General features: G+C 43.2%; 1 protein-coding gene across 1 annotated transcript; it reads left to right on the plus strand.

The window, feature by feature from the left end:
* The first annotated feature begins 15 nt into the window (after positions 1-15).
* Positions 16-10,093, plus strand: PSMD10 (proteasome 26S subunit, non-ATPase 10). Its single transcript, XM_033944507.1, has 5 exons — positions 16-253; positions 4,911-5,009; positions 8,271-8,417; positions 8,510-8,676; positions 8,933-10,093. The coding sequence occupies exons 1-5, from the start codon at positions 140-142 to the stop codon at positions 9,084-9,086; spliced, it is 681 nt and encodes a 226-aa protein (XP_033800398.1). The 5' UTR covers positions 16-139; the 3' UTR covers positions 9,087-10,093.
* The last annotated feature ends 3,473 nt before the right edge of the window (positions 10,094-13,566 follow it).

Consider the following 13,566-nt stretch of genomic DNA (forward strand, 5'->3'; position numbering starts at 1 on the left):
TCGGTGGGGGAAGGAAGGTTGAAAGCGCCGGATGATTGGCTAGGTGGCGCGGCTTCCTCCGTTTGGGATTGGAGGGAGGGCGCCGAGGGCGGAGCCTGGGAGAAGGCGCGAGGGCGACGGCGCGAGAGGCTAACGGGCCATGGAGGGGTCAGTGTCGGATGTGGAGGTCTGTGACCTGGCTTTTAAGGGACAGTTGGAGGAGCTGAAGAGCCAGATCCAAGCGGACAGGTCTCTGGTCGCCAGGACTGACCAGGTGAGGCCGGGACCGGGAGGAGAGAAGAACCGGCTCCTGGTGTGAGCGTCTGTCCAAATTAGATTGTAAGCTCTTCTCAGCAGGGGCCTTCTGTGTTGTATGTTAATGTACAGCGCTGCGTATGCCTTTCGGCGCTATAGAAACTATAAAAACCGTGTTTCCCCGAAAATAAGACCTACCCATTTTCGGTCCTATTAACTCTCCTCTTTCCCTCTCTTAAATTCAATCAATTTGTACCTCGCTTAATCTATTGTAAACCGCATAGAACTTAACGGTATTGCGGTATATAAGCTGTTATTATTATTACCCCAAAAATAAGGCCTAGTTAGATTGCCCCTGAAGCCGCTCCCAAATGTCCCCGACTCCATCCCTGGATTCTCCAGCAGCAGTGCTGACCCCCCCCCCCCCCCATCCCCTTGGGCAGCAACTTTCCCTCCCATCTGAACCCCGCCAACCCTCCCACCGTGAGACTGACATACCTCCCCCCCAAACAGCGGCGTCGGTAGCACTCTAAACAGGCTGCTTCACGGCCTTCTCCCGCCGGTCCTACCCTCTGCTGCATCACTGATGATGTCATCGGCGACGCAGCACAGGAAAGGCCTCCTGGCGGGAGAAGGTGGCCAAGCAGCCTGTTTAAAGTGCTGCCGACACCGCCGTTTGGAGGGAGGTGGGAGGGTCAACGTGGTTCTGCTGTGTGGGGGGGGATGGGAGGGATAGAAAGATGCTGCTCAAGGGTTCTGCTGCATGGTGGGGGAGAGAAAGGAAAGAGGATTGGGGTGGAGGAGAAGAAGGGAGAGATGATAGTTGTACATGAAAAAAATAAGACATCACCCGAAAATAAGCCCTAGGGCATTTTTTGGATCCAAAATTAATATTTTTATTTTATTATTTACTAGCTGATGCCCCGGCGTTGCACGGGTATTTAATTATAGCAATAACACTGTAAATGGATTCAAATAAAGATACTTTATAGTGGTGAATGAAAGTATTTTTTTACAGCTTAATAAAAAGTACAATATTCAAATTATAAAGTGAAATATTTGACAAAATGAATACAATACAACTAACGCAAAACGTGATTATAAACAACAATTTTAGTTTCACCTCCTGGAGCAAGAACATATAAATTCTTGGGTGAACCCACCCTTGAGCAAGCAAAATAGAGTTGTGGGCCGTGAGACCCCCAGAACATATCACCCCAGGTAGTGAGGGATCTGCATACCAAGTTTCGTTCAAATCGGTCAAGCCGTTTTTGAATTACAGTGAGAATGGCAGCTTTTTACATATTTTCCATTGACATGAATGGGTGAAATCTGATTTTCTGTTTGTAGCTCCGCCCACGTGTGCAGGAGGGCCACGAGACCCCCAGAACATATCAACCCAGGTAGTGAGGGATCTGCATACCAAATTTTGTTCAAATCGGTCAAGCCGGTTTTGAATTACTGTGAGAATGGCAGCTTTTTACATTTTTTCCATTGACATGAATGGGTGAAATCTGATTTTCTGTTTGTAGCTCCGCCCACGTGTGCAGGAGGGCCGCGAGACCCCCAGAACTTATCAACCCAGGTAGTGAGGGATCTGCATACCAAATTTCGTTCAAATCGGTCAAGCCGGTTTTGAATTACTGTGAGAATGGCAGCTTTTTACATTTTTTCCATTGACATGAATGGGTGAAATCTGATTTTCTGTTTGTAGCTCCGCCCACGTGTGCAGGTGGGCCGCGAGACCCCCAGAACATATCACCCCAGGTAGTGAGGGATCTGCATACCAAGTTTCGTCCAAATTGGTCACAGTGAGAATGGCAGCTTTTTACATTTTTTCCATTGACATGAATGGGTGAAACCTGATTTTCTGTTTGTAGCTCCGCCCACGTGTGCAGGAGGGCCGCGAGACCCCCAGAACTTATCAACCCAGGTAGTGAGGGATCTGCATACCAAATTTCGTTCAAATCGGTCAAGCCGGTTTTGAATTACTGTGAGAATGGCAGCTTTTTACATTTTTTCCATTGACATGAATGGGTGAAATCTGATTTTCTGTTTGTAGCTCCGCCCACATGTGCAGGGGGGCCGGGAGACACCCAGAACATATCACCCCAGGTAGTAAGGGATCTGCATACCAAGTTTCGTTCAAATCGGTCAAGCCGTTTTTGAATTACTGTGAGAATGGCAGCGTTTTACATTTTTTCCATTGACATGAATGGGTGAAATCCGATTTTCTGTTTGTAGCTCCGCCCACATGTGCAGGTGGGCCGCGAGACCCCCAGAACATATCACCACAGGTAGTGAGGGATCTGCATACCAATTTTTGTTCAAATCGGTCAAGCCGTTTTTGAATTACTGTGAGAATGGCAGCTTTTTACATTTTTTCCGTTGACATGAATGGGTGAAATCTGATTTTATGTTTGTAGCTCCGCCCATGTGTGCAGGTGGGCCGCGAGACCCCCAGAACATATCATCCCAGGTAGTGAGGGATCTGCATACCAATTTTTGTTCAAATCGGTCAAGCCGTTTTTGAATTACTGTGAGAATGGCAGCTTTTTACATTTTTCCATTGACATGAATGGGTGAAATCTGATTTTATGTTTGTAGCTCCGCCCATGTGTGCAGGTGGGCCGCGAGACCCCCAGAACATATCATCCCAGGTAGTGAGGGATCTGCATACCAAGTTTCATTCAAATCGGTCAAGCCGTTTTTGCGTGATCGCGGCACATACACACACACATACATACATACACACATACATACCTCCGATTTTATATATATAGATATACCACTTATTTCCTAAGTGGTTTTACATTCAGGTGCTTTATCATATTTCCCTATCTGACCCGGAGGGCTCAAACTCTAGTGTACCTGGGGCAATGAATATGAAGACACTGTCTTATTTTCAGGGAAACATGGTAGTAGTAGTAGAGTACTGCCCTATTGACTTTGCCAGTCTCTGGTAGTCCAGAAAGCTCAGAGCACGTCAGGCTTCAAAACTATCCTAGACCTAAAATGCCAGGTGGGAAAGAGGTGCAGCCTGAATGAAGCTAAAGGGGAACCGGCGAGTAAAATATGCACTTTTTGAATTTTTCTGGCTAATGTACTTTCGACAGACGTAGTAGGGTCATACTGCTACTATTTATCGTTTCTATAGTGCTGAAAGGCGTGCGCAACTAATAGAGACTGCCTAATGCATGTTAAATTAGGGTTACCATATGGTTCTAGAAAAAAGGAGGACAGACTGAGACATTTGGGTTTTACTTCCATTGCTCACAATGGAAGTAAAACCCGGATGGCTCTCAATCCGGTCTCCTTTTTCTGGAGCCATATGGTAACCCTAATTTAGCATGCAATAAGGCAGTCCCTGCTCAAAAGAGCTTACAATCTAATTTGCACAGACACAAGCCATATTGTCTAGGGATTCAGGAGTTTTTTGCAGAGAACAATAGGATGGGCATCAATAATTTTATGTTAAGTGGGAGTTAGGAGTTGATAGCAGCCTTGAAAAAGTGGGCCTTTAGCTTGGATTTGAATACTGCTAGAGACTGAGCCTCTGAAAAGCGTTGAAGCCCTTAATGTGTGGTTAGCGCACACTAACAGACTAACACAGAACACTTAGAGCAGCGGTGTCCATCCTGCGGCCCCGTGAAGTTTTTTGTGCGGCCCTTGTCAAAGGCGATGCAGTGTTTTCTTCTCCTGCCCCTGGGTGTTTACCATCTTGCCACTCCCTCTGTCTTGCTGCAGCATTTGCGCGGCCCCAGAAAATTTTTTTTTCGGCCAATGCGGCCCTGGGAAGCCAAAAGGTTGGACACCCCTGGCTTAGAGCATTTTGCATTCTTTTACCTGTTTGGCATTCTAACCCAGAAGTTACTGATTTTTGTTTTCTTTTAGAAATATTTATTGGAGGAGACATGTCATGGGCAGAGAGTTCAGCTAGTACATTATAAATGACATGCACTAATCAAATAAGAGTTAGGACGGGTGTTTTTTTTTTTTACTAAAGGTTAGTTCATGTTATCTGCCACAGGCTCACTTTATTCCTATTGGTCCTGCTGTATAGATCCTTGATATGACTATATCTTGAAAATTGTGTGCAGTTCTGATTATGCCATTTCAAAAACGATAAAGCAGAATAAGAAAAGATACCAAGAATGACAACATGAAGAAGGCTAAATAGGTTGGGGTACTTCAGCTTGAAGAAAAGATGACTCGGAAATGCATAAAATCTTAACTGAGATGGAATAGTTAAATAGGGAATGATTGTTTAAACTTTCAAACAACATAGAAACAAGAGGATGCTCCATGAAATCGATGACCAGCAGGTTGAAAAGAAATCGTAAAAAGTTTTTTGTTTACGTAGTAGTACATAGTTAATGTGTTGCCAAAGGATGTCCTCAAGGTGACCAACATAGCAAGACTCGAAAGAAGATTGAACAGGTTTCTGGAGGAAAAGTTCATAGAAAACTATTAGCCAGGCAGACTTGGGAGAATCGTTGCTCAGTCTTGCAAATTAACCATGGGAAATAGATCTACTTCTTGTGACCTGGGCTGGCTACTGTCAGAGAGAGAATGCTGGGCTTGGTAGTCCTTGTTCTGACTCGGCATGATTTTTCTTCTGTTTGTTCATTCACATTTCCTGTATGAAGGTGTGATATATTTTTCCCCCCCTGCAGGATAACAGAATAGCATTGCACTGGGCCTGCTCGGCTGGACATACAGACATTGTTGATTATTTGCTGCGCTTGGGTGCTCCAGTGAATTCTAAAGATGATGTAAGATTTTCAGCTTTATATGCCATTCAGAAATTGAATATGTATGAAAGCCATACGTTCCTTTGAATCCTTTGTTTTGAAGTCAAACAGCAGGGGTGATAAAATTATACATATTAAATTCTAGTAATTTAAAAACTACATTGTAACTTTAAGGAGGGCCTCTGCTTCCCTGCAAATAAGGACAGAAGTTAGTTATTGAAGATTTCATAGAATATATGATAGATTGTAAAGTTAGTACTTTTAGTTAAAGAATTTTAAGGATATCTTTTTTTTTTTCCAAGGAATTGTATTTTCCCATAAAATTATTATGGCTTCTTTTTTATATAAATCGCCTTGAACTAAATGGTATTAGATTAGAATATAAGATTGTGAGTATTTTAAATAAAGGAATCTAGCTTGTCAAAGGAAGACTGAGGGGGTGACAAAAAAATAAATAGATGAAACATAAAACAAGAAAAGTGAGTTGCAAAAATGAATAAATGACTAAGGGCTAGATTCACTAAACTTACCGATCCTGTACCCAATGGTACCCGATTCACTAAACTACTGTGTGATCAATCTCTGATCCGATCCACCCATGCAAATGAGGGGAAATGGCATGAAAAGTAGGAAGCCAACGATTCACTAAGCAGAAGAAGAAACACCAATTGGGTTTGCCGATCTGAAAAGAAGCAACTTCTGAAGACCAGTTGCTTACTATCCTTGCCGATTCTCCTGCCCAGAAATATCAGTATCGAGGTTACAACTCCATATAAAACCACCATTAAAATTAAGAATAAAACTGTAAAATAACTTTACATAAAGCATTGCGACCCTGCAGTTTTAAAGTGTGTCTTGTTCGATAAATGTCTGACTACACTAAAAAAAATTCACTGCGACCATGAAAAATAATTCACCGCCAATGATGTGCACGAATAAACCCCCGCCCACTAACTACGTAGTAAAGGACGAAGAGCTAGCGCATGCATAAATTGCATCAATAACCAAAAAGTGTACTCTGCCCATGCGTTTCGATCGCTCTTAAAGCGATCCATGGGATCGCTAGTGGGCATGCGTCCGATCAGATAATTTGCATGTAGAATCTGTAGTGAATCGGTCGCTAAGCAAAAACCGGCCATGAATCGCCCAACTGCGATCCAGATCGGTAAGTTTAGTGAATCTAGGCCTAAATTCCTTATCATCCTACTGGACTAGTCCAGACCAAAGAGCTGTGTCTCCGCTACTAGTAGATAAGAGGCAGAGAAATGTGAATATTTAGTGAGCTGTGAGGTTGTAGCGGTATATAAGAGTACTGTTATGTTACGAGTGGTGCAGCCTAGAACACTTAGCAATTTCTGTCTGCAGCAGTTCTAGTCTGATTCATTAGATCATATTCTGCAATTGTGATGTCTAGTCTGGCATCTGCTCCTGGGGATTGATTCATGGAACTTCCTCCATTGAGCTTGGAGTGGTATTGCCCTTCATAGCTCTGAGCTTAGCCTTTGGGGTGTTTTCAAATACCAAAGTCAGCAGTGGCCCCAGGGATTCCTGCCAGTGGGGTAAGTGTATCTCCTTTTTCTTTTTGGCTCCTTCCCCACCCCTACCTCGGAAGCTCTGTCTGCCAGACTTTTTGGGAAAAATGGAGACTGTTTAAAGCAGAGTCCCCTTTATTTTGAAAAAAAAAGAACAATGAAGCTTCACATAGCTAGGAAACGGGATCACTCATTGTAGCCTCCGCAGCCCAGGTGTAGCGGAAGCCATGGAACAGATGTCAGCAGGGTGTAGGTTTGGGGGTTGTGTGAATTTGCACATCGGCAACATAGTTGGCTCCTACTGCCCTCATTATGAAAAGGAGCAGTCAGTTTCGGACACTCATGACTCCAAGTAGTTGCTGCAAATGCAGCCTTTGGAGCACTTGTTGGAGGGAGTGATCAGGGAGTGGGTTTTAGTGGGAATGGTGGCTATTTGCCACCAGACTCTGCATTCCCTTCTGGACCAATTTTTGGCTTCCTGGATCTCAGGTGTGGTGCTTTCATTCCCATGTGGTTTCAGGGGCTCACGTCTGGATTTTTGAGCTTTGTTTGGTTCAGACCTTCTCTAAGGGCATTCAGGAGGCTCTGGTGGACCTCCAGGGGATTAGAACTTGTCCCAAGGCCTTTGGGTGCAGTCTCAGGGGTCAGGGGGTCTAAGAGGGCCTGATGCCCCAGGTGCTGCTACTCTGGTGCTCAAAAAAAGCATAAGGAGTATGCCAGGCTGTCATTAGTAACCTCATTAGTAACCAAACCAGGTATATATATATTTTTTTTGGGGGGGGGGTACCCTGAAAAATTGTGGCTTGATACAGTGCCATGTGTTAGATTATGTTTCATATTGTCAGTTACTTAGGACTGCAGTTTGTTGGATTTAGCTAATGTTTTTTAATGGTGTCTCAAGGTGTGTTATTCAGGTACATTAGATATTTTCCTGTCCATGTAGGGCTTCAGTCTAAATTTGAACATGAACTAATGGAGAATTGAGGGACTTTCATGTTTCCACCAGCTTGTAATATCATGCAAGGATTCTACTTAGGTCTAGGCTAAACATTGATTGTGTAGTGCAGTATCTCTGCACACCACGTGTACACTGGATGTAGTCTGTGAAGACCAGCAGATGCATCCAGTGTCATAAGAACATAAGAATTTTGGTTACTGGCAAAGAGTTTTCTGTAGTCAAGTTAGCAAATGTTTCCTGCCTAAGTAGCAATGAACATAAGAATTGCCGCTGCTGGGTCCATCGTGCCCATCAGTCCGCTCACGTGGTGGCCCTCTGGTCAAAGACCAGCACCCTAACTGAGACTAGCCCTACCTGCGTACGTTCTGGTTCAGCAGGAACTTGTCTAACTTTGTCTTGAATCCCTGGAGGGTGTTTTTCCCTACGACAGACTCCGGAAGAGCATTCCAGTTTTCTACCACTCTCTGGGTGAAGAAGAACTTCCTTATATTCGTACGGAATCTATCCCCTTTCAATTTTAAAGAGTGCCCTCTCGTTCTCCCTACCTTGGAGAGGGTGAACAACCTGTCCTTATCTACTAAGTCTATTCCCTTCTTTTGACTTTTTCTGTTCATGTACAAAGTTAAAAGCAGAAAGCAAATCTGAGTATGGAAAAGGAATTCTTTCAAAATGGCAAATCTGGCAAGATGCAAGCGAAAGTACCTGCTGGGTCCACAGGAGACCAAAAGAGGACTTCTATAAACAGGATCTGCCATATATTGATGTCTGTTCTCATCTTATACTTCCCAACAGGCCGATTGGACCCCTCTGCATATTGCTGCCTCTGCTGGTCGTGATGACATTGTGAAAGCCCTCGTCGGCAAAGGTGCACAAGTGAACTCAGTCAATCAGAATGGCTGCACTCCATTACATTACGCAGCCTCCAAAAACAGGCATGAGGTACGCCACTAACCCTTGTCGTTTCACTGCAGGATATGGCTTTGTAAGGCCGTGTAAAACTCCCCCTGATGCTCTGCTCTTATCTCACCCAGATAGCACTTCTGTTGTTAAGCAACGGAGCTAATCCAGATGCAACTGACCATTTTGAGGCAGCTCCATTACACAGGGCAGCGTCCAAAGGAAATCTAAGAATGATTCAGCTTTTGTTGAAGCACAAGGCGTCGACCAACATACAGGACACGGAGGGAAACACACCACTGTGAGTAGTGTTTTTCTTCCTTTATTTCATGTACTGTGTATTTTCTTGTTCATATTGACCTCGCAGCACTGAGATTTAGTGCTGACAGGACTGGGGTGGAAACCTTGAGATAGTGGAAATGAGTAGGGGTCACCCACAGCCATCTGCTCTCTGGGGCCAGGGCCTTAACACCTCGATCTTGTCCACTGATGCCCAAATGCTATTGCCTCTCCATGGCGGAGACTCTGGTTAGTAATAGTGTGCTTTTGTGTCCCAGTCACTTAGCCTGCGATGAAGAGAGAATCGAAGAAGCAAAGCTCTTGGCGGGGCACGGTGCAAGTCTATACATTCGCAATAAAGAAGAGAAGACGCCGCTGCAAGTTGCGAAAGGAGGGTTGGGGGCCGTATTGAAGAGGATGGTGGAAGGCTAGCAACCCCCGCAGTACTGACTCTCTTGTATTTACTTTTTGCTCCTTATGGGACTGCTGCATCAGATACAAGCTGCAAGATGGCCATTCATTACCATCTTATGTGAAGACCTGGTACTTGAATTTTCTGTATTGTTACGAAAATGTTCTTCGCTACCTGCTTTTGTTCAATTAGAGCAAAGGGGTGCTTAGAACTCGCTGCATTGGGTAGCTCTTGGTATTCAAGGTGGTACAGCAAGGTCTTAATGATATCCACATCCACCTGTAATATCTGCATTTTTTAATGACAAAGAAAAAAACTAACCTATTTGGGATTACGTCTTATCCCTCTGGCAACACAAGTACTATGATCTCTTCTGTGGCTGTGGTGAGGGAACAAAGTCCTGGTGTGTGATAACCCCAAGAACTTCAGCCCATAGAGTTGTTATAATCTCAGAGTGCTGTGTAGTGCTATGCAGCCACTCTCAGGCCTTCAATATAAAACATTTTGTATATGAGTAGTTGTGCTACTGTCTCTGGGTAGAAATATTGCTTTGCAAGTGTGGTGTAGGAAAGCTGAGACAATTGCTTCCCCATGCAAGAAAATGGGGAGCTCTGTATTAGAAGCAGAGGAACCTAGAAGCCAGATCTACCCCTTCACTCACCTCGGGTAAACGTGAATGAGGGGTGGCTGTCGAATCTAGGCAATTCCCTGTGTAATAAGGAAAGGAAATAATAGAAACTACAAGAGAACTGATGAGTTTAAATACCTGGTCCCAGCCTTAATACAAATTGTTGCATATTTGCTGGTGTGCTGAATTAAAACAAAACCAAACCAATGCAACTGAATTTCTGCAGTCTGACATGTAGTTCACCATAGCTGATTAAAAATGTTTCAAATTTCATCCACACCTAAAGTTCTAAGGAATTAAGATATTTGTTTAATATTTCTATTTGATTTCTATGTTAGTGCTGTGCTGGTAGCTTGTTTTGCTTGTTGTGAAATAAATGTAACTGATTCTTTTTTTGTCTCATTTTGTTTTCCATCTGATTATTATCACCAGTATTCCTGAGTGCAAGTGAAGCACACCCCCTAAGAAAGAAGAGATTTTGAATACACTCCTGTGGGGAATCCTGTGGCAACTTCTTTCATCCCAAAGCAAATCCCATGATCCCCATTCACATGCAGCTCTCTAGTTCGTTGTCCTGTGCAAATGATGTTTTCTTGGGGTAGGGAGGGGGATCAGCTTCTAGAAGACCCACTAGGTCAACTTTGCAAAAAGCCAATACATGCCAGAAGGGTGCTCCTAAGAAGGTTCATAAATGGGGAAAGAGGAGGGGGAAGCTGCAAAAACTTTCCATAATCATGGATAAAGCTGAGGATGGTGGGAGCTTTGGTCAATGATAAAACGATCTCTCATATAAGGCCTAAACAGAAGCTCAGGAGATAATGATCTGGGCAGGCTGGGCTGGTGCTGCTTGACCCACGAGGGGATATCGGGGAGCTGTGGTGGGTGGGGTTCTCCATGGGAACAAAGCTATTTACCACTCTTCGGAGCGGTGAAATGGTTTGTCCCCATGCTGGTGGTGAACAGATCCATTTTACCCATTACTGCGGTTAGCTGTGGGAAAAGGTCACCATGTCATTCTCTACTTCAGACCCCTCCAAACCTCTTCCCTTCCCCTCCCTGACACTCTTAACCCTACAACCCTCTCCCCTCCTTCCTGGCTATCTGGTTCAGGGCACATAAGCATAAGCATAGTATTAGCAATTAATCCATACCTACATTTTATTTATGTTGTATTTTTTTTAAAGAAAGGTGGTATTTCAAATTTAAATTAAGAAAATGTATTTTAGAAGACAACTGTGGCATCTTCAGAGCAATTTTTTTTTTTTTAATTAAAACATAAGATATCATAAAACAAACAATTCAGGATAACAGTTTCATCAACCACTATGCATATACTAACGTACCAAATTTAATTAGGGTTTTTGAAGTGATGCCATGCAGAAATATTTATTAGAAGTACAACACACATTTACGATATTAAATTCTATTGCCTCCAAAATATTGATCAGACTATGCACAATGGGCTAGATTTACTAAAGTGTGTGCCCCCATTTTAACACTTAAAAGACATTATTAGTAAACACATCTGACTGTATAATGAGACCTGCAGTCAGTAATACCTGTTATCACATGTTAGTAACTCAAGCCCAATGTGATGTACTGTACTACAACAGTCAAAACTAATTTAGGTTGCCTCTTATGTCAAAACAGAGTGGGCATAAAGAGCTGGAATGTAAACTTTATTGTAATACACGTGTGGCCATTGTTGATGTCATGAAGGATCGCTCATTCTAACCTATGGTAGTAGGACCCTTGTTTCTTTTACCCTTCTGTCCAAGATCTGTGCTTGGTATTTCTCTTCCTTGTCATCAACAGCAGATGAATCCAGAGACTAGTGTGGTTACATACATCAACCAGCAAGTGGAGATAATAATAATAACAATTTATATACCGCAGGACTGTGAAGTTCTATGCGGTTTACAAAGATTAAAAGGTGGTAGAAATAGATTGAACTTAACATAATGGAAGCTAGTGATTAACAGCTCAAGGGATCATTTATTGAGGAGAAAGAGTTGTACGGGTCAATTGCCTAGATATTTCAGGAACAGATATGTTTTTAGGCGTTTCCTGAATTCCCCATAAGTAGTAGGCGTAAGCAATTGTTCTAGATCTGTACCCCATAATGCTGCCTGATGAGAGAAAAGGTGTTGATGGTGTCTTTTGAGTTTACATCCTCTGACTGGAGGGGAAATGAAGTTCGAATGTGAACTTCTCTTATGTCTGTTGGCTGAGAAGGAGAAAAGGTCAGTTATGTATTTAGGGGCTAGACCATATAGTACTTTAAAGCAGAAACAGGCGAACTTAAATTTCACGCATGCCTCCATCGGCAGCCTGTGCAGCTGTCGGTAGTAAGGTGTCGCATGATCAAACTTCTTCAGCCCGAAAATCAGTTTGACCGCTGCATTTTGCACCAATTGTAATCGTCGCATATTCTTTTGGGAAATTGCTAAATAGGCGATGTTACAGTAATCAAGTTGACTTAGTACGAGGGATTGTACCAGGATTCTAAATGTTGACATATCAAAATATGCTCTAATGGATCGAAGTTTCCAGAGAGTGGAAAAACCCTTTCTGATTAAGGAGTCTACCTGGTCCTTCATGGTTAAGCACTGGTCTAGTGTTATACCCAATACCTTCATAGTAGATTGAATAGGATAACTGAGGTTATTGATGCATAGCGGTGTTTTGGTGTCAAGCAGGTGTGGCGAAGCTACAAAAAATTTTGTTTTTTCTGAATTAAGTTTCAGTTTGAATTCAGTCATCCATTGCTCCATCAAATTTAGTGCTTCTGATGCCTTGGGAGTAATTTCCAAGAGAGAGTTAGTGAATGGAATGATGATCGTGAAGTCATCTGCATAACTGAATAATTTTATCCCCAGCTGGGTCAATTGCGCACCTAGTGAGGATATGTAGACATTGAAAAGCAATGGGGATAGTGGTGATCCTTGCGGTACGCCAGATGGATTGCTCCAGGTATCGGAGAGATCGTAATTGAATCGTACTTGATAGGTACGGGACATAAGGAAGCCTCAAAACCAGTCCAGCACCTCTTCCCTAATACCAATTGCATCTAGGCATTGTAGCATTTTCCCATGGTCAACTAGGTCAAAGACAGAGCTCATATCAAATTGCATGATCAGGGCATTAAGGCCCTTACTAAACAAGAGATGTAGATTATCTAAGATAGCCGCAATAAAGGTCTAAAACCAGATTGAGTTTCATGTGAGAGAACCGAATAAGGTATTCCGAATAAGGTATTCCATCAATTGGGTATGTACCAATCCTTCCATGATTTTTACAATAAATGGAATGGATGCTACTGGTCTATAGTTGGTTACCAGTGCTGATGATTCTTTGCTATTTTTTGGAATTGGGGTTATTATTATGTGACCATTATTAGTGAGGAATTTTCCATTTTTTAGGTTATGAGCTAAGTAATTCAGCAAAAAGTTTAAATTTTAAAGGAGCCGCTTTCATAATTTTGGGGGGACATGAATCCAGACTGCAGTATGATTTAGAGTATTTGTTATATAGTTTGATATAATTATTCCATTCTAAATCTTGAAAGGAGCTCCAGATCATGTCTGCTGGTATTTCTCTGCAAGCTGCTATAGGCCTTGGGAGCTGTCTTCCCTCTGCCGCAGTCCTGCCCCTCTGACGTCAGAGGCAGGATCGCAGCAGAGGAAACAGTTCGGAATGCCTATAGCAGCTTGCAGAGATCGCTAGCACAAGCAATCCTCGCTGCAGGCTGCTGAAATGAGATAAATGGATGAGTTGGAGGCCAGGGGGGAAGCCGGACACCAGCAGGAGGCCAGGGGGGAAGCCGGACACCAGCACTTCCCGACTGACCCTCGCCCTCTAAAGCAGGTGTG

Source organism: Geotrypetes seraphini, chromosome 5 (genome assembly GCF_902459505.1).
Source record: "Geotrypetes seraphini chromosome 5, aGeoSer1.1, whole genome shotgun sequence".
In the NCBI taxonomy this organism is placed as follows: Eukaryota; Metazoa; Chordata; class Amphibia; order Gymnophiona; family Dermophiidae; genus Geotrypetes; species Geotrypetes seraphini.

Excerpts from the sequence above, each read along its gene's own strand:
- PSMD10 (XM_033944507.1), top strand. The coding sequence starts at position 140 with ATGGAGGGGTCAGTGTCGGATGTGGAGGTCTGTGACCTGGCTTTTAAG. Across the intron at positions 5,010-8,270 it reads CAGTGAATTCTAAAGATGAT|GCCGATTGGACCCCTCTGCA; the intron begins GTAAGATTTTCA and ends ACTTCCCAACAG. Across the intron at positions 8,677-8,932 it reads ACGGAGGGAAACACACCACT|TCACTTAGCCTGCGATGAAG; the intron begins GTGAGTAGTGTT and ends TTTGTGTCCCAG.